Consider the following 21615-nt stretch of genomic DNA (forward strand, 5'->3'; position numbering starts at 1 on the left):
AATAAAAATAGTACTTTAACATTAATGTTAATATATTATATATGTATATCTAATTTTACCGGTATACGATTTAATTATTGAACTATCGGTTGAACCACTATACCAATATATCAATACCTTAACTGGTTTGGTGACTAATACAGTATTAATAACATTAGTATTATTATATAAATTGTAGTAGTATTATATTTTTATGAAAAATAGATGTTAGTTAAATATTGGTCATTTTTAGTTTGAGTTAAAGAAACAAATATTCAAGTTTTCAACCAACTTAAACTACAATAAATAAAGATGCCAATTTTGTTTGCTTTTCTATTTGATAGATTCTATGTAAAACTACGTGTCACTATTTGCAGTGTGACATATTTGCACTTTTGGGTTGCATGTGTGTCAGAATACATAGTACAAAAATGTTTCTTAGTCAGAACACAATCCTTGGAAAGAGATTTGATTCTTTCTGGAATTATGACCAGTTGTGGAAGGGTAAAAGGGTAAAATTGGATGACAAGTTCATGGATAAAAAGGTAACATGTCTGTTACTGCTATAGAATGTTGGTCTTTCTGAGTAAAAGGATTGTGCGAGTATGCAAGGAAACATGTAAGCAATTAATATTACGTTAATAACAAATTTATTGTGTCTGTTTCAATTAACATTAATTACAACCTTCATGCAGTAAATATGTATATTGTATAGTAAAAAAAACTCACAAACACAAAACTAACTCCTAAATGAAATGAAATATCTTCGCCCGTTTACAATGAGGCTATAATATGGACAAAGTTAATAGAATTACATAATAAAGTGTATCTAAGATAATTTATCTCCTTAAATCCATATAATATTTGACATGTCTTGTTTTTTTTTTATAATCTATTTTAAAATGAAAACTTCTCAAAGGAAGAAAAATAAGAAACATGTCAAATATTTTGTAGATTTAAGAAAATAAACTATCTCCTAACGAGATACTTTATTCTCATAGAATTAACATGTTCATTAACTCCTTATCCTCAACTTTAAGAAAATGCATATATAAAAACCTATTATCTTCTGAAAACAACATATTCTATATAAAACTAAATTAACTCAACAACTATAATTCAGTAAGATGTGTGTATAATGTTTTATTAAACTTATTTTCTTGTTTACTTTATAAATTGCCATTTCAAAAATGATTTTACTTCATTTCTTGTGATTGACTATACAGGGACTTGAACTCTAGCTTAACACTTATTCTATCTCTCTTTATAACAATTTGGTTTTCTTACATCACACATCACCAAAATAATCATGTTCAAAGAAATATTTCAGAATAGTTTCCTAGTAGGAAAAATCAAAACATAATATCAAAACCTTCTTATCTCACTCTTATTCTTCTTGTTTGGTGTACAGTTCTTGTTCTTTACTTACTCAGACAATTAATAGCACATGACTATGATTCATTAGCTAAATGGAACAGTGAAAATGTATACAGTATGGACACCAAATATAGCTAAACAAACACATGCTTGTCGATGGTACAGGCACCGGCACGAGTAACCACTACAACAACAACAACCAAGTCTTTATAATATTAAGTGGGGTCAATTACATAGATGGAACAACGCCATAATATTAGTGTAATTTTATTTAAAAATTCGAAAACTCAAATATGGTCCGGGAAAAAAAATCACATGTCACTGAATAGGAACAGAGTTGAAAGAGTATAACATTGGAAGACCAGACCAAAGTGCTATACCACAATGTGGTATGAGGTATCACAAACCTTCTTGCTGGAAAGCGATCTCAGGATTTTTTCCATCAATTTGTGAGTGATGAGGGAAATCCAATGGCATTTTATCAGCAGAAAGGCCTGCTTCATTGAATACCTTGATCACTTCTTCGTACACTACTGTATTTCCTTCTGGTGTCAGGTGCAACCCATCACTGTAATAATAGTAAAACATCAATGTTTGGACCCAAAAAATATTTAAAACATCAATGTTACATAACCCTTAATAGATGTAATCTCTCATAAACATAAAAAGGCAGTAGATTTAACAGTATGGTGTCGATTTTACTACATATAAACTACCTACGCTTAAATAATAGATATAGATAGAAGAAAGCAGTTTACGGTGTGACTAATTAGACAAATATAAAAAGATAAACCATGATGCCTTTAACAAGAGAACATGACCACTTCCATATTATACAGGCTTAGGCAAAGCTAAACCATGTTGGCTTTAATGGGAGAACAGGGTCAAATCAATCTCACGGTCAATATTTCTACAAGGCCAGGTTAACAAACCTCAAAAGTTTGTCTTGCCAGCCATCTGTTTCTTGCATCTTGGGCCATAGATTGACATACCACACAGACATTTCCTTAGCTATCTCAACACAAGCCTTTGCATATTGACCAGCTACTTCATTTGTTCTTTCAGGTAATTTCATTGCGTTCTCACCATATAAAGATCTGCAAGACCCAATGAAAAATTCTCAGACTTGAGAAGCCAATGTAAGCTCATATTCTCGTGTCGTACTCAGAAATTTTAACTTCATGGACTAGCCAGTCTTAAACACAATACCATAAGTGGATAATACAATAGCAATAATGTAATACTTTACATTGTTGAAGGTTTAAATATTGCAGCATTAATCACTCTGGGCATAACCACACATCAATGAAGGTTTAGCTACGGCATAATGTTTCTCATTTTGTAATGATAGAAAAAACAGTACCACTATGGTAGCGCTTGGTGCACGGATAGAACAAAATGAAACAGTACAGAATAGGATATTCTGTTCTGCTTTCTTTGGTCCACTGTGAGGAGTGAAACCATGATGCTCTACTTTGCAATATTTTGTGTTGTCATTTCCAATCCATAAAATGCACAAAATACAAAACAGAACACATATTTTGTTCCATTCTTTTCTGACATGTCTACCGAACACTACCTACAAGAGCGTGTTGTGTAGTGCAATAATACAACAGGGACATATACTCAGATGGGCATGACTACAGAGAGATAATCAAAAGGTGGCGTTTAAATAACAAGTCTTTTTTTTATAGGCAAGGCCTTTGAAGTAGAGGGGGAGGTGGGAAATTGTGAAGCTACCTGGGTTTGAACCCAGGTGCTCACACTTTATGCCTCTCAGCTCTACCAATTGAGTTGTCTCTTGGGGATGTTTAAACAGCAAGTCTAATCATTGTGTGAAATGAATGAAGCAACTGTTGCATTTAAATATATAAAGCAGAAAGCAAGAAACAGTTTCATACTTTCATTTGATGATATGATATCCATGACATGTACATAGCCAAATACAAAGATGTAGAATAAGACCGAACATAAAAGAATGAAGAATATGAATACTGAATCTAACAAGAGAGATCATACTCTGCATATCGTTGGCGCCCTTCCTCAGAAACTGGAGGTGGAGTAATAAGCACAATCTGCATACTTGGTGAGTACTCCTGAAACCAAATTAATAGTAGATAGTATATTTATCAAAATCATAGATAATATAACTGGCAGTTAATGGTAGAAGTGTTTGGCTCATCTATACCCAGATTTTTTCCCCAACAGGAAGTATTAAAGCAACAAAGTACGCGCTGCTCATTAACCAATTGCAGAAGTTAACACAGAAGTGAAGAAATAAAGAAAGCAAAGTGTGGAAGAACTCGTGTGCCTTTGAAAGCTCAAGGAAAAGGACCACGATAGAAATCATGAGACTAATATAAGACAACAATAGCACAAAGTTCTTAAAATATTCAGATTTTGTATACAGAAACTCCAAAAACCCAAAACTAAATCATACCAAAGAAGATAATTTCTCTAAAATTACAATCACAATAATATAAATAAAAACACTTGAAAGTTAACACTTCAAATTTCAGAAAAAACTGTGCTAGTGAACCAATCTTAACCTTAAAAAACATCATGCATCATAGGCAAATCCAAGGGGATAAAGCACATAAAAATGGTAATTAGGAAACAAGAAAACTGTACCTTCAAATGTAGAACAATTTTTCTGAGATTTTGTTTGTAATCTTCAATAGGTACATGCTGCCTTTCACTGGTTCTTCCCAACAAAGCTGCATCATTAGCACCAAAGAAAATCGTGGTAGCGATAGGAGGTTTAGGTGAGCCCTGAAAAAAGAATACATGTACACAACTAAACACAAGTACACAACAACCTCAACATCCATAGAGTAATTTTTATTAGTAATCAGTTTGCCCATAGTCCCATAGGGCTTATCTTAACACACTTCCCTTACGCCTAGGACATTTGCAGGTGGCTCATCGGGAGGGTCACGCTCTAAAACCATATTAGAAATTGTCTCGGCCATATTCCCATGTAATGTGAGACATATCTTAACAATTTTCGACTATATCCTTTAATTATGACCTTCTATAATCTATATGCTTGAAATTGAAAATAGGATCAAAATTTCATAGCGAGTATATGATATTTGATATGGATTAAAAAAAATATTGGAAAGTAGTTGATTATGAAAGGAAGAGTTGAATAGAATACCAGAGAGTGGTAGCATACCAGAGGGAATATGTGATTGAGTAAAAAGAGAGCCCACTTAGTATTGTATCCACCATAGCCACGAACAAGTACATCAGCCTAAGCAGTTAATTCACCATCAACAATTCAATGTATATGAAATGGTTCCTATTACTAAGTTGTATATCCCGAAAGTAAATGGTTCGATTTCTGAGAGCGATATTTGTCGGGAGCATTAACAAACAAAAATGAGTTATAGTTGATTGATTACCTTGCGAGAATAGGCATTGGCAAGTGAAGCACCCCATCCACCATCTTTGAATGACTGTTCTGTTATTGAATCACCCAACAACACTATCTCTGGCCTTATACCATGAGATCCCATCTTAACACTATCAATCAAATCAACTCCACACAATAACTTCAATTCGTTTTTTCTTCTTTTATTCTATGGCAAAGGATCCATCATTACCAATCACCCATTGCTTCGTTGGGCTGCGGTTCGTAGCTTTCTCAAACCCATTCACAGCAAGTGGTCCTGTTCGTATATGATAGGCGAGGTAATTAAAGGGTCGAGATTTTTCTCCAAAAATACGGGGACCAAATCTGTTTTCCGATATCTGTATATAAGTTAAAATTTTAATAATCAATTATTTTTCTGATCAATCATAAACAGTTATATATAATTGATACAACATTTTAGAATATGTGATGTCCTCCAAAAGATATATGATATATTTGATTGGCCATAAAAATAATTAATTATTAATTTTTATAATTAAATAATTTTTTCAATCAATTATGGCACATGGAATCACTCTTTATGTAATAACATATGTACTCTAGTAAATGCACGTGCACATCACTGGTCCCAAATTTTAAGAAAATTTAAGGTGGGTTTGTTTTTTGTTTAACTAATGGTTAAAGGAATTAAAGACCATAAATTGACTCCAAATGAGATAGTTTTTCTCACTGAGTTTGGTAGAGGAAATAGGAAAGGAAAGAGATGGAGAAATTGCTCAAATTGGAGGAGCAGAAGAACGGAAGGTGGTGGAGATGAAGGATCAGTGGCAGTGGCCATAAGGGCGATTGATACCATGTGAAAAGATAAAAAGATGAATATATTTTAAGACTTTTTATTATTGCATACTTGATTGAATACAATGAGATAGCTTATCCCTTGAAATAAAGGGATAGCAAAACAAAATGAAGTTAGTTACTGATATAACAACCTAACAACTAATTAGGCATGTGATAAATTGGCATATTGTGCATGTGACAAATAAGTTAATTTACTCAGCATAGGAAAACATAAGAATAACTAATTATTATTCTCTAATATACTCCCCTGAAATTAAGGGTAGTTGACTAAGGATGCTGAGTCAACAACTCTGAGTTGCTTCCTTAGGTTTAGAAACCTATCAGAGGCCAAAGGCTTGGTGAGCACATCAGCTGTCTGAAATTCAGAAGGGATGTGTTTCACTTGAAGAGACTTAACATGAATTCTGTCTCTAACAAAAAATAGGTCAAGTTCTATGTGTTTTGTTCTATTATGAAGAACAAGATTGTGAGACATGTTCATTGTACTTAGATTATCACATAGAATGAGATGAACTTGATGAGGGATCTTGAGTTCAGAAAACAAGGATTCAACCCAAATCATTTCTTGAGCAGCAAGGGCAAAGCTCCTGTATTCAGCTTCAGTGCTGGATCTGGAGATTGTTTGCTGCTTCTTAGACCACCAAGTAACTAGATTAGGTCCAACAATAAACAAGCCCCTGATATGGACTTCCTGTCATCAAGATCAATGACCCAATTTGCATCACATAGAGCTGTTAGGGTGATATGTAGAGAAGAATTAGAAACAACAGGTTTGAGATGCAAGCCAAGATGAAGAGTTCCTTGTAGATATCTTAGGATCCTTTTGACAGCAACCCAATGTTGTTCCAGAGGATTGCTCATGAATTGGCACACCCTGTTTACACTATAGGCTAAGTCAGGTCTTGTAATTATGGCATATTGAAGAGCTGCAACTATTGACCTGTACATAGTAGGGTTGTCAAAGGTTCTGGACTTTGTTTTAGTAAGCCTGCAAGTGGTTGCCATAGGAGTGATACTAGGCTTGGCAGATTCCATAGAGGCTTTACTGAGTAGGTCTATAATATATTTGGTTTGAGTGAGAAACAGAGTACCATCCTTGATGTGTTTGACCTCAATGCCCAAAAAATAGTCCAAGTTGCCTAGTTTCTTGAGTGCAAAGGCAGTGCTGAGTCTGTCCATAAGGACAGTGATTTTTTAGGCTGAAGTCCCAGTGATGATTATGTCATCAACATAGACTAAAACAAACAATTGGTAGGTATTGGTGAGAGAGATGAATAGAGAATTATCACATTTGCTATTCTGAAATCCTAACTGAAGGATAGTGATTTTGAATTTCTCAAACCATTGCCTAGGAGCTTGTTTGAGACCATATAAAGCCTTGTGTAACTTGCACACAATGGTCTTGTCACCATTATGAAAACCAATAGGCTGAGTCATATATACCTCCTCATCAAGAGCCCCATTTAGGAAAGCATTATTGATGTCCAGTTGTTGAATGGCCCAGCCATAAGTGACAGCTAGGGTGAGGAGAATTCTGATAGTGATAGGTTTGATGACATGGGAAAATGTCTCATTGTAGTCAATTCCAGGAACTTGATGAAATCCCTTTGCAACAAGCCTAGTTTTATACTTGGAAATTGAACCATCGGGATTCTCTTTAATCCTAAATACCCATTTGCATCCAATGGCCTTCTTATGTGGAGGTAAGGCACCTAGGGACCAAGTTCCTAGCTTTTGTAGTGCATCATACTCTTCCTGCATTGCTGCTTTCCATACTGGACTGAGAAGGGCCTCTTTAGGAGTAGAAGGTTCAGTGTGAGCCAGAAAAAGGCTTGCAAGATTGGGTAGGATAGACTTATTGATGCCATCCTTAGATCTGGTTGTCATAGGATGAGTAGGAAAAGGCGGAGGAAGGGAAGTAAATGAGGAAGGACTGGATGCAGTGGTTGAGGGTAAGTCAAGGGAGGGTGAGGTAACATGATTATGGATAGAGTGCGTAAAGTTAGTAGTAGGGGTCAGGTTAGGAGATAATGGAGGATTAGGTTGGGTATATGAGGTTATTGACTGAGTAGGGTTTATTAAAGATTGAGTAGGGTTTGTTGGTGCAAGGTTGACACAAATGAAGGTATTAAAAGGAAAAATTGGTAGAAAAAAGCACCTTTTATGATTAATATCACAAAGTTATCATTGACTAAATTCATCCCAAAAAACATTATCCTAAAAACCTTTTTAATCATAAAAATGAATAGTTGTAAACAAAAATATAAGAGGTACACATGCACAAAATTATATGAATAAACAAATAGTCGAAATCCCCTTAAACATACTTCAAAAGTTATACCCAAACCATACATATACATTCCCTTCAGGACATACCATGTAAAGGTAGTATGTTCGTTGGGTTAAGAGAAATAACATTTGTACTTTTGATTAGTGGAGCAATAGTTTACTTTTTGGGTTAGATATGTTTAGTTAGAGAGACTAAATTAGGCATTTGGAAGAGAGAAAAAAAACTAAAGTTGTATATAAAAAGTAATAGCAAATGTTTATTTTGGTTTCTCAAAATCTTTACATGTAGTATTTTTTATACTATTAAGGGTAAAAATGTAAGGAACTTTTAACATGTGTGACTGTCCCTTCCAATAAGTGTCGTTTATAGGAATCGAATCTTTGATCGTTTAGTTACTCCAATGATCTAATATGACCTTACACTACTAAACTAATACTTTATTGGTTTACATGTAGTACTTTGATCTTAAAATAATTGACAAACCCAAAATAATCTAAAAAATATTATATGTGAGTTGAATTAATCATACACAAATCTATTTCATTCATGATATTTGAATAAGAGAATAAAGTATCTCTTCATATCAATAGATAACTTATATTCTTAACCCCTTAGTGTTTGACTAGGGATGATAATGAGTACTTGGATATGTGGGCACCAGCAAAAAATACCTGCAAGGTCGGGTTTGGGTTCGTGTTTTTGATCCGTGGGTAATGAGACCCGAGATTTGAAGACCAACTATTGGATGAGTCTGGTTTTATCCACTTACTCTAAGAGTAAATTTAAATAACTTACTCCACATCTTAGCCATCAATTCTAGGTCCAATGGTTTGAATTAGAATTGATAGCTAAGTTGTGGAATATGTGGATCTTTTTAAATATATATTGTTTATTCATAATGTTATATTGTTAATTCGTAAATATAATTGATATGTTGTTAAAAGATGATGTTACATTGTTAAGTGGTGATATTATGTTATGTTGTTAATTGATATGTGTAATATAGTATTATGTTTATTGGACAATTCTTATTAAATCAATATTACATCATATTGTTGAAACAATCAATTTAAAATGTGTTTAAAACTTAAAATTATTTTTTATAATTTTTTCTCTTGTTGATCACCTAAGTAACATATAAGATTGTAGTAAACAAATACACAATTATATAAATTACTATAAATTATTTTTAATGTTTTTTTAATTTGTGGGTATAAGATGAGTCTGGGGTGAGCCTCGGTTCGAATAATGCCCTATCCAGATCGAACCAGATTCATTGTCATCCTATGTTTGACGTGTGTTTTATTTCTCTTCCTTTAATAAGTTTCCATTTTAAAATATATTACAAAAAAGAAGACATATATCAAAAACTGAATAAATTTAAAGAAATAAATTATTTCTTGATACGATGAAATACTTTATTATATTTAAGTTATTAGTTTTTTCACATTCGTATACCGAATATTTTTGTAAGGATAAAAATAAACAAGGTAGTAGTTAATAGGGCAAACGTGTCCCTTGTAAGTTTCACCCTTAGTAATAATAATAATAATCCAAATAAAACAGAAGGATACCCATCCTCCACGTCACCTAATCCAGAAAACTATAAATAATAGTTTAGAAAAATTGATATCTACAATTTATAAATAATTTAATTCCAATTTCTTCGCACTTCTCGTTCATCCTCACAAATTCCGAAACAAAACAAAAAATGTTGAGGCTCGCCGCAAAGAGGTTTCTAGTAACGGCAACGCCGTCTTCAGCCGTTAGGGTTCCGCCGCGATTTTACCACGAAAGGGTTGTCGATCATTACAACAACCCTCGCAACGTTGGATCCTTCGATAAGACTGATCCCACCGTCGGAACCGGGTTGGTTGGAGCACCAGCGTGTGGCGATGTCATGAAATTGCAGATTAAGGTTGATGAAAACACTGGGAAGATCGTTGATGCTCGTTTTAAAACTTTCGGATGTGGTTCTGCTATTGCTTCTTCATCTGTTGGTAATTAATTAGGGTTTCGTTTATGAGTAATTGTTGCTTATTTTGTTTGTGTAATTCGTTGTGGTGGTTTCTGATTTATGATTTTTTTTGTTTCTTTTCAGCTACTGAATGGGTAAAGGGAAAGCAAATGGAAGAAGTTTTGTCCATTAAGAACACGTAATTTTCTTCCTTTTAATTAACTCTCTTCTTTGATATTATGCTGCAATTGTGTTTTACTTTTCAATATCTCTCTTCATATAGGAAGAGTAGCAAATCGAGAGAAGTTTCAAAAACCAGCTACTATAAATCAAGCATATTAAAAAATCAAAATTCGTAAAGAAACATTTTTTCTTCAGAACCTAGTAGTAATTGAACAATTAAAATCTCTAGTTAAATATACACCCTTTGAATATTTCTCATTCACTAACCTTGAATATTTCTCATTCACTAACCTTGAATATTTCTCATTCACTAACCTTGAATATTTCTCATTCACTAACCTTGAATATTTCTCATTCACTAACCTTGAATATTTCTCATTCACTAACCTTGAATATTTGTTTCAAGACCATGTGATGGTAAAAGGGAATGAGTGTAAGTTTTGTAAAGATGGTATTTTGAGAAGGTAGGGTGAAAAATATTTAAAAGTTGGGGGTGAGTATAATTTTTGTGGGTGTAAATAGAATTGGCCTTGTGTAAATCTGTAGAACATTTTGTTCCCATTGAAAGAGGTAGAACCAAAGAGAACATAGTATCATGATTCGTCCTTTTCTGTTCATGCACCAAACACTAATATAATTATGCATTTTGAGAATATTGGTTCTTCACAAAAAGTAGCGAGAGTACTCTCTGTTACATACAACTTCAATCATGGACATGGACAAAGTTCTGGGAATACCAATTTTTTAGGTCATTTTTTCTATTACTATTTCCTTTTCAGCTGATGAAGACATGGATGGATTTTTTTACAACATATATGTTTATGAAGTGGTCAGAAGTCAACACAACAGCTTACTTAAAAAAGGACATTTTTGGTGTAATGGTTAATATTCGAAAATGTTTTGTTCTTTAATATATATCTTCTGTCTTTCATCTCCATCCTAGATGCTGGCCACTCTAATCTCTGCCTGTGGATTAATATTTCTGAAATATTTGTATGTTTTTTCTGTTGGACTTTTGGTTCCCATCATGTGTGCCATCCTTAGGAGTTTAGGTCATCTTTTCTGCCTGATAATTCTAGTTTTGGTTATGCTTTCATTGTTAATGATTCTGCTCTGCTTTCATGTCCTGCAGTGAAATTGCAAAACATCTTTCACTTCCACCAGTTAAGCTTCACTGCAGCATGCTTGCTGAAGATGCTATTAAAGCTGCTGTTAAAGACTATGAAGCTAAGCGTGCTAAGGCAAGTCCTAGTGTGGAGGCAACAACTGCAGAGAAGGCTGCCACTGCTTGATTTCTTCCGTGTCTAGAATGACGATGAAAACAACATCTTCTTAATGGTGTTAACAAGTTGTACATCGTCTAACATCTTCAGGTTGGACCCTTCGTCATTGGAGCACGTCGTATAGTTTGTATTTTCACTATGTGAAGTAATTACTTTGGTTTGCTATCTGTATGAATTGTGTACTCTACTTAAACCGGAGTTGGATTGTCTTTTGGCCTTGAGAGATCAGTTCATGTTACTATTATTAACTATGTAATCAAACAATAAAAGGTTGGAAATTGCAATGTTTGAAGAGTTCTACCATACAATGAACATGGCGTGATGCTTTCTCAAAATTTTCTTTTCGGAATAGGGATGTCACAACTAACAACATAAAATTTAGACTAGAAAACGGATGCAACTCTTAATTTAGCTTTCCAATGAGGAATGTGGAATTGTTCAATTAAGTTAACATGGTATAATATTTTCTTCTTTTTATATTTATTTTTTGGGTTTCAATTGAATTAAGTTGCTGAAGCAACTCTTAATTGATGGTAGGCACCATTCACAGAAAGATACGGCCTACAAGACAAGTACCATCCAGATACCCAAAGTGAATGCTATCCTTTGTTTTCTTTGTCCTACAGTCAGAAATGATTCTTGTCTGTTTTTTAAAAAAAATTTATTTTTCAAATAAGTGGATCAGTGGAATGATTCAACATTGAAATGGTTAAGTACCAAATCCTCCCTCAATCCCCTTCCCAACTCAGTAACCAAACTCTCAGGAGCCACTTCAGCTTTCTCAACATTGCGCAAAGTCCACTCTTGATGCTGCTTGAGGTGCTAGCCCAAGGTATAAGAAGGCTATGCCCATTAAGTATTTTCAATCTGTCTCATATCAACAACGTTTCCTGCCCTCATTCTTACTCCTTTTATTATTTCAAATCTGAATCAACTGGACTATTTGAACCAGTTATAGGACATCTTTCAATTTTCAGTATCATAACATTGCTATTATCATGTTTGGAGTAGAGGTTTATGCTCCTTTCATAAAATTAAGACGACGACAAATGAACAATGATTTGAGGTTCATAAGATTGGGTTATCTGGGGCATCAACAATAAAATGTCAGATTCATGCTGTGATAACAATTTCTATTCACTCGAAGTAGGACTTGAAAACTAAACTAGAATAAAGAAAAAAAATAGTGAACAATTACTGCTTAAATGAAAACATTTTGGCTTACATAACAGCAAAATTTCAAAATTGAGCGAACTAAAACGGGCTCTGCCATCGACCAAGAAACATAAATGTATATATGAGACGATTGGAACACCAATCCTATGCCTTTAATTTTACAGATTCAACTTTGTTGTAAGCTACATCCTTGACTTTCTTATGGGAACCTTGTCTTGGTTTGTTTGATTTCCTTTTCTTTGATGGAGCATTCTCTTGAGTATGATCATTCTCATTGATGCCTTGTTCTTCGTCTGGATTATCGATTTCAGATTGCAACAAAAATTCCGCCTTTGGTTCTGGCTGTTGAGTTTCTGGATCAATAACTGACATTCCTGATAGAATGTAATCTAACAAAAATGTGCTTCTAACAAGTCTATCTATCCTGCCAAAGTGCCTCTGACTATATGGTATAAGACCTTCAAGAAGTTCACCAATCCCTTTCATCTGAAATGACCCATAAAAATATCAGTCAAACATGATTTTATTTTTATTTTTACTCCAGAACATACAATTGATAAATGATATGTATGTGTTATATCATTCAGAAATTTACTCAACATACCAATAGACCGAAATCCTTCAACACTGGTGTAAAACTTTGTGAAACCAATGAATACTTTCTAACATCAAATTTCTTTTAGATTTAAAATTGGGATAGAAGTTATCATTTTATGGAATTCAATTTATATCAATTTATCTATATCAACATAGAGTTTGTCTTTAGTACCAGTTACATTTACATCAGTTTATTGAGGATCAACATAGACATTGTCTTAGTGCTAACTATCATATTTTTAAAAGATTCTCTCATCTGCACTAATGCAATAAATAACGCTTGACCAGCAATGGAAATAAAAGTCTAATTAAATACCTCAAGTAGCATATGAAGTCTCTCTAACAGAAAGTAAAACCAGGAAATGCAAAAGAAGTCCAAAACCATATTCAATAATCAACACAAGCAATTCAGTCATAACGATTCACAAAATGCAAGAATGGATGAGCATTAGCATTGAGCCTCCTATAGAAGGTTTTAAAAAACACACCTGAACAATCTCTGTTGGGGGAAAGATATTGAAAACTCTGAAAAGCACAAATTGTGAAACATAACAGAACTTCGGTTTTGTATTCCATTCTCTAACATAGCTAAATAATGTACGAAGCTCTTCATCGCCCAAGGCCTCAAGTGCTTTGTCTACGTGATCTTCAGCCCCTTGCTTCCTGCAGAAAACTCAGTCAACTGCATGCCAAAAGGATTGATACAACAAATTAGATTATCGCTAACCTGCAAAGTTCTGAGAGTAATGCATAAAGCCTATGGGGCTTGCGCAGCTCAAATGCAATTCGGATTGCTTTGCTATAGTCAGCATCTGCAACAGCATTCTCTAACTCTTGGCCTTTCAAAACCCCAATTTCCTGCATCAACATTAAAAGTCACACTGTTTTTCTAATACACGGCCACACATGATTTGGATGAGTATTTCTTTAAAAAAAATATCCTAAAAATGACATATATGCAACATGTCATATATCTAGATAATATTCGACACAGTGATTTTAACTTGAGGTATAGATCTTTGTAGACAACATCTCTTGAATCAGTCCATATATTTTTACCAATTTTTTTCTTACATCACCTTTTACACCTCAACTCTCTTTCTATCTGCCTCTTCCTTCCACATCACCAATTACATTTATCACCTCCTCTCTCTTCCCCTTCCCGTCTCTCTCTTCCATACACCTTACACTCAAAAAGGTGCAAGATGTTAATTCTCCTTGAATAATTCTTTCCACAATCCATGACTTCAAACATAATCCAGCAAAAAAATATGCCTACATGAGGGGTTGTCTGGCTCTAGCATTGTCCTCCAAAAGACTAGTTATTTTACCTGTAAAACTCTATATCATAAACTCTTCAATACGTAAGTCACAACATGACTCCATGAGACTATTGCGAAGATTAGTAATCATTGACTTAATTCTATAGGTAGCAAAGTATGAGACTTGTTTTGTTAAATGGTTTGGAAGACTTGGAGATTTATGATTGATAGGGTAGGTATAGGACAGTAGAAAAGAGGTTTGTTGTTAGGAGTTGTTTGAATTAAATAAAGAGGGAATTCCTAGAATACCCTTACTAGTTAGTTAGACTAGTGTATTAGTTGTATAAATAGAGAAGGGAAAGCTTGTAAGAATAGTTTTTGGGAAGTAGTTTGTAAGGGAATAACTGATTTGGAGCAAATCAGTTATTGAGGGTTCTTGATACACTTTTCTCATAAATCTTGTAATTCTTTCCTATTTCTATACAATTTCTACAGATTCAAGATCACATTGATCTTGAATCCCTATTCATAATTCTAATCTTCCATTCAATCTTCTACCTTTAATTACCAGTTCTAACAATGATCCAACCCCCACACCACCCTTTACTATTTTGCTATGAGAGTATAAGATTTGAGTGAAAAAGGTGGTCTAGTGCACGAGGCGAGGGTAAATGTACATAGCCTTATCACAAGTGGAGAGACTATTTACAGAATTTGAACCCGTGACCTTATGGTCACTAAGCAACAACCTTGCTGTTGCCCCAAGCTTACCTTCTAGAGTATAAGGTTTGAGTATTGCAACATAAAACGTACGATCAGTCTAACTCACCTCTTTATGGAAAGCTTCTTCTTTGTCAGCTGCAGTGGAATCAAACCAGAGATTGACCAGAGCATCACTACCACCAGTTGCAAGCATTTCTGTCTTCCTACTTACAGCCAATGCCCAAACCTGCAAGCCAATTATTGTTAAAAAAAATTAAATTTCATATTGCATTAAAATGTTTCCACCACACACACACACACACACACACATATATATATATAAACAAAATATTATATTACACATAAAATTCATGTAGGAAAAGATTAGCAAAAGACGAGGAATATTAGATAGGTTGAATTGACACCTTATCTTCATGATTATCGTAAGTAGCAACACATTCATTAGTTTTTACAGTCCAGAGCTTTACTAAACCATCAGCACCTGAAACATTGATTCAGGTGATCAAACATGCAATCAAAATGTTAGTAAATAGTAAGAACAATCAGCTATAGATAGCCTCATACCAGAGGAAACAATTTGTGTTCCACGGGTAACAAACAATGCTCTTAACACACTTGAAGTGTGTCCTTCAAATGTCTTCAAACATGAGCCATCTGATATAGCCCATATCCTTATTGTCTTGTCCCCAGATGCTGTTATGACACATTGATCAACTGGAGAAAATTCTACAGACCAAATCCCCCTTTTATGCCCTTTAAATACAACTACTGATACAAGATCCGGAAGTCTCCATACACAAGCTGTGCGATCCTGACAAGGGAAAGTTTTTTATTTAAAAACTAGGAGCTCCCGTGGAAACAGTATACTTTTGGCAACAGCAAAAAGTATAAGTAGAGATAATAAGCAAGACAATAACTATTGGCTTTTTTCGTTACCCAGAAGCCAGAACAAAAGCCATAAACTGCAATGGATAACTAAGGGGGAGTCCCTTTTTCTGCAAATGATAACTAGATTACTTAATTTAAAAAGCCAAAAAAAGCTGGAACTAGACGTAATACCAACCTGGGAGCCACTACATACTAAGCTATCATTTGGAGCAACAGCTACAGAATTGATATCTTTATCATGAGCTGCAACAACAGCTTTTGCTTTTAAATTAATCGGCACTGTCAGATTGTCTGAGAGACCATCCAAACTCCACACTTTAAGAGTATGATCACTGGTAAACATTGACACAGACTGGTAAGAAATACATTCAAACAAAGGATTCAAAAGTAAACTCGGTAGCATATCACAACATTCAGTTCATATAGCACAAAAAACAGGAAGTTTGCTAGCATTTTCATAATTTCCATTACCTTTTAAAAATATAACGACACTGCATATAAGGTAAACCATGACATTTTTTAATTATGTAAAATCAAATTATAACTGTTGCAGTGACACTAAAGATTATGACTTGAAGTTAGCAGGACAACAGACAGCAATCAACCTTAGAAGCAAAGGTATTCTTCAACATACTACTTTCTAGCTATTTGTGTTGAGATTTCTTATTGATGCTAAATAAAATACAATTCTGAGAAACAGAGTTTTAGTTATTAGTTATAGTAGTGATAAGAGAATACTTTAAGCAACACATTGCAGTTTAAAATACTTAATCTTATCCTCTACTATAACATTACCTTAGCACTTGATAATTGATATACACCCCATCCCCATGGCATAACACATCTCTTGTTGCGATTTTAATTCATAATTTTACAGAGATTACTTTTGTGATTAAAAGCTTAAGCATAAGAAAACCCACATAAGGGAACTCCAAAATGCAGGAACTTAGGGACAGTTAAAAAGCAAATTATTGATTTTAAGAATAAAAATAGATGTAAATATATCAGCACTCACCTACTACCACTAACAAAGAAGTCTTGCTTCCTCTTCGAAAAGGCAACGGCTCCAACAGCTCCCATGTGACCTATACCAATCCCAATGCAACTTTTGCTTTCTGATTCCCACAGCCTAACCTATACAGTGGGTGGAAATGCAAAACTTTACTATGCGTAACATTTTAACACATTGCACTGCAAGCATATTATGAACTTAATAGAGAACCAGATGTTAACATTTGAACTGGAGCACCTCAAGCACAAGTTCCCATAAAATAAAATTCAAAGTCTTTACAACAATCTTGTGGCCAAAGCAGAAACAACTTACACTGTTGTCTTTACTTCCAGTTACTATCAGTGATTTCCCAGAACTGGATACACAGGTGTCAAGGCATAGAACAATTTCAGTATGACCAGCTAAGACATACGAACAAGACATAGATGCAAGGTCATAAACCCGAATCTGCAAAAATCCAAGTAGGGTTAGACAATAGAGACCAAAACCTTGAACACCATTCATGCTAGACTAAAGAATGGGGAAGAAGAAAACTTAATGAAGGGTAGCGAATCAAATGCTGAACTCTTTACATTCATCAATCATTCACATCCCAGTAATCGCATTGTCAATGTTTTCTATCTCATCTATCAATCTGTTTTTGCTATAATGGTACATGTTGCTATAACAGTACACTTTTGATTAAGTATAATTTTGGAAGATTAAAAAACTAGGAATGTCTTGCTCAAGCAATTTGTGCCAGTTTTTGCAACATAATATTGTCTAAAATTTCATTTATTATACCGTATTTATTTTTTTGCTCTTACTTTTTACCTTTTCAACGATATGCTGAAATATTCTTGATACTATACATAGTCGGTCCTAAGCCCGGATAAAATATGAAGGTTGTGTCGGGCAATCGGCAGCCAACGTAAAACTTTGTCAAATCTCTATGATATTATATAGATTCACTGAGAAGCTATGATTAGATTAATATTTGGGAAAAACATATTTTTTATCTAAATACAAGATATTGTAACTTCTCTCCAGCATTGCTATGTACAAGTTGATGGTTTGCTGAAAAAAGTCAATCTCTACTTCAATCAAAATGGCTTACTGATTTCTAGATACCAATGTGCATCTTCATACCTGTTCAAGATTTGTAGCAAGGGCGAGGAATTTTTCATCATCCCCAATAAACTTCATATCCACAACCTCTTCATTATATCCAACAAGTCTTTTTGTGAGATTTAACTTCAACAACTCTTCAGTTAAATTCAGAGAGTAAAACAGAAACTGCTGATCTGCAGTCACACAAATCAACCCTTGATCTGAGGCAATCGTGACAGCAGATGTAAAACCCCTTCGTGAGCCCTCCTCATCTATGTTGGCTGTAACATCTGAAGCCTCTTGCTCAAACATGCAAACTGAACTGTCAAATATATAAAAACTGATGAGGCAGCAGTACACAGATTCAATTTCGATAGATGCAATTTGGAAAATAAATTTGATGTCATTCACTTTTATTGAGTATAAAGATTTAAATCACAAATTCACAACAACAACAACCAAGCCTTTATCCCACTAGGTGGGGTCGGCAAATCACAAATTTAAGTTCACATATTATTTAGAGGCTGAACCAAAAATAATAAATCAACAATCACAAACACAAATTCAGTTACCAAGTTTTGAACCTGAGCATCTGTATGCCTCCCAAATTTTAGAAGACCATCATTAACTAAACATAACTAATGCAAACCTTTATTGAGCTAAAATATTTAAACTAAAAAGAAATCCGTGTATATTACCTTTCAGAACTCCATATACGCACAATGCCTCGTTCACCAACTGTAACAAAATAGAATGATTGGGAACCAGCTAGTTTTTTTGCACGTTGCCGATATGAATCCAGAGATGAAGCAAAAGGACTCCCTGCACCAACCACACAAACAGCTTCAACTGCCTCATTTGTTATCACAGTCTTCTTATTGCTATAATCATGAAGGTCCCACAATGTTACAACCTGCCAATAATCACCCACTAATTTGTCAATTTAATAAGACTAAATTTGCGGCAGTTTGATTTTGCATAATAATTAAAGTTTCTTCATGAAAAGTTGTGTATCATGTAAATTCCAGGTTCATCTCAATCAAAACTTCAAGCAAAGGATAAATGCTTAAAGCAATTAATATTCAAAATCGAAACCCAGATGAGAGATGAAGGAACATAGTCAAAATAAAATAAAAATGAACAAAAGGCAAAGAGAGGAAAGAGCAAGCTCATCATGCAAAACTTGTATCAAAAGTAAAATTAAAACAAAAAGTAAGATGGGGCCTTGTAGAGCCTGCCTTGTCTCTTCCAGCACTAAGCAATGTCCATCCATCCTCAGATACTGCTATAGAAGTCACTGCTGAACGATGATTGTCTAGAGTTGCAATGCAGTTCTTTTTCTTGGTCTTGGAAACATCCCAAACCCTTATGGTTGCATTATCACCACCATCATCACTGCCAGAAAAAAGCTGTGGAAACCAGTTCCATCAAGATCAATTAAAGATGTAAGTAGAAAGTATAACCAACCATTGACAGTAGTTGAAAATATGGAATAGCTAGGGAGAAAGAGAAGAGTCACTTGAGCATTAAAAGGATGACGAACAAATAATCATATCAATTTCATTACATGCAACCCATACCAATTGTCCATGATTATAAGGTAACTCCCTTATATGGTGAACATATAACTGGTTTAGATAGTGAGTAAATACATAAATGCACAAAGCATCAAGCTTGTTACTCACAAGTTGTTTCTTTGGATCAGGATGGAACATAACACAAGAAACAACGCCACCATGACCTTTAAAGAAATGAGTGCAGAAGCCACCATCCACATCCCAAACAAGGACCTTCCTATCAGCTCCACCGGTAGCAAGCAATCCTCCAGAAGGGTGGCATGCCATGGACATAACCGGACCATCGTGACCCTAACCAATGCCATTAACAAATATTAGGTACTTTCAATTGAGTTGAATTAAAGGACCCGTTTCTTTAGGCATAAAGACGGATTTTTCGAGAAACAGAAAACATATTGCCTTACAAAAAACAATTCAGATTTTTTGGAGCTTCTGGCAAAGAATGACTGAAGATAAGCTAAGGAGAATAGACTATATAAGCTCTTTTTAGCTTATATAAAAAAAAAGCCAATGAAAATACTCTATACATATATAATAAACTATATTAAGTTTAGTGAATAAGTATGTTAGTATGTAATTAAGCTATTTATACGAACACACCCCAAATGTGCAAGTGTCATAAGTGCTTTTTTAATAAAAATAATCACTTTTTTGTACGAAAAACTTCGACAAACAGCCCTTAAAGTGCTTCATTTTTTTCATGAGCTGTTGCTTATATCCAAAACACTCCAGAAAGGTTACACGCCCTAACACATGACCGGGCCATCATGGACCAATTAACACAGATAGACACTTTCAAATTCAATTTAATTTAAGTGTACGGGTAAACAACATAAAACTAATCCTTTATTTTTTTAGCAAATAGCTTAATTTCACAAACTTATTGAAATAAGCTTATAAAAAGTTAAATAAACTATCTAGACGTTCTTCCAAACTCTAATTTAAAAAAATATACCTTCCAAGAACGAACGCACTTGAGTGTAGACAAATCCCAAACTCTAATTTGACGGCTATGGCTAGAAGAGAAGAGAAGTTTATCATCTGGAGATAAAGCCAAAGCAGTTACTGATTCAGAATCGCCATCGAGAGTGGATCTGATTGATGAGTTGGCAGAATCGACGATCTTGATGGAGTCGGCACAGGCGGAGGCGATGAAGGAGCCGTCGGATGAGACGGCGTAGGGGCCGCCGGTGTAAAACTGCTGGAGAGAAGGGACACAACGGTAATTGGCTTTCAATCGAAGAGGTTCCATTGCTCAAGTGCGTCGCTGATGAAGAAAATTCAATAGGGATGTTTAGGTTTTTCTTCAATTGGGAGGAAGGTAGGGTTTAAGGACCAGGGTTTTGGGTTTTTATTTTTATTTTTATTTGTTACAATTTTCCCTCTTTTTTTTGTAAATTTAAAAAGAAATTATGTGTTGTTTGGCTAGAATAATAGAATAAATATTAAATTTATCAATTAGTTGTGATTGTGGTTTATTGTTGGTTTCTATTGTTCTGTTTGTGTTTTTTCCTAATACAAACTTGATACATTACATTTGTATTTTAAATAATAAATTAGATAATTTGGTTACTTATTCCATCAAGTTATTCAAATGAAATAAATAAACGCAATGTATTAATCTACTGGTGTAAGACCTCACTGGATTCTCAAGGTCGGAGTTTGATTCATGTGAATAACATTTGTTTGGAGAGGCAGCAACAAACCTCGAAAGTGATTAGTTTCTTATCCATAAAGATGAGGATACCCTTGATAGTACAAAAAAATAAAAAAAATGACCAACACAATGTTGATCTAGCGGTATAAGTCTCAGCTATATCCTCATGATGACTAAAAGGTCAAGGATTCGATTTCTATGAGCGACACTTGTTGGGAAAGAGACATTCATCTCCGAAAGATTTCCTTACTCAAAAAGATTTGGTACTTCATAATTTGATTTGTTGACATTACCAAAGATATCTCTTACCTTTTGGGTAAAGAACTAA

At 34.3% G+C, this 21615-nt stretch overlaps 2 protein-coding genes across 3 annotated transcripts; both read right to left on the reverse strand.

The window, feature by feature from the left end:
* LOC109362582 (GDSL esterase/lipase At5g62930) lies at nucleotides 1542–5028 on the reverse strand. 2 transcript variants are annotated; one of them, XM_019608471.1, is made up of 6 exons: nucleotides 4764–5028; nucleotides 4517–4612; nucleotides 3988–4128; nucleotides 3376–3452; nucleotides 2289–2453; nucleotides 1542–1924 (listed from the first exon to the last, which is right to left on the reverse strand). In XM_019608471.1, the coding sequence occupies exons 1-6, from the start codon at nucleotides 4875–4877 to the stop codon at nucleotides 1756–1758; spliced, it is 762 nt and encodes a 253-aa protein (XP_019464016.1). In that variant the 5' UTR covers nucleotides 4878–5028; the 3' UTR covers nucleotides 1542–1755. The 2 variants fall into 2 exon arrangements, with proteins under 2 accessions (XP_019464016.1, XP_019464026.1); XM_019608481.1 differs by having other exon boundaries at nucleotides 4535–4612; nucleotides 4764–5026.
* Nucleotides 12558–20971, reverse strand: LOC109362592 (transducin beta-like protein 3). The gene is made up of 14 exons (XM_019608494.1): nucleotides 20586–20971; nucleotides 19739–19921; nucleotides 19292–19462; nucleotides 18752–18966; nucleotides 18093–18375; nucleotides 17277–17411; nucleotides 16968–17086; nucleotides 16128–16284; nucleotides 15629–15875; nucleotides 15469–15545; nucleotides 15171–15290; nucleotides 13807–13937; nucleotides 13568–13742; nucleotides 12558–12968 (listed from the first exon to the last, which is right to left on the reverse strand). Exons 1-14 carry the CDS (start codon nucleotides 20880–20882, stop codon nucleotides 12627–12629), a joined length of 2652 nt encoding a protein of 883 aa, XP_019464039.1. The 5' UTR covers nucleotides 20883–20971; the 3' UTR covers nucleotides 12558–12626.

Source organism: Lupinus angustifolius, chromosome LG01 (assembly GCF_001865875.1).
Source record: "Lupinus angustifolius cultivar Tanjil chromosome LG01, LupAngTanjil_v1.0, whole genome shotgun sequence".
In the NCBI taxonomy this organism is placed as follows: domain Eukaryota; kingdom Viridiplantae; phylum Streptophyta; class Magnoliopsida; order Fabales; family Fabaceae; genus Lupinus; species Lupinus angustifolius.

Excerpts from the sequence above, each read along its gene's own strand:
- LOC109362592 (XM_019608494.1), bottom strand. The coding sequence starts at position 20,882 with ATGGAACCTCTTCGATTGAAAGCCAATTACCGTTGTGTCCCTTCTCTC. Across the intron at positions 18,376-18,751 it reads CGTATATGGAGTTCTGAAAG|TTCAGTTTGCATGTTTGAGC; the intron begins GTAATATACACG and ends TATATTTGACAG. Across the intron at positions 15,876-16,127 it reads TAGTATGTAGTGGCTCCCAG|GATCGCACAGCTTGTGTATG; the intron begins GTTGGTATTACG and ends TTCCCTTGTCAG.
- LOC109362582 (XM_019608471.1), bottom strand. The coding sequence starts at position 4,877 with ATGGGATCTCATGGTATAAGGCCAGAGATAGTGTTGTTGGGTGATTCA. Across the intron at positions 4,613-4,763 it reads CCAATGCCTATTCTCGCAAG|GCTGATGTACTTGTTCGTGG; the intron begins GTAATCAATCAA and ends TTAACTGCTTAG. Across the intron at positions 2,454-3,375 it reads GGGCGCCAACGATATGCAGA|ATCTTTATATGGTGAGAACG; the intron begins GTATGATCTCTC and ends TGGGTCTTGCAG.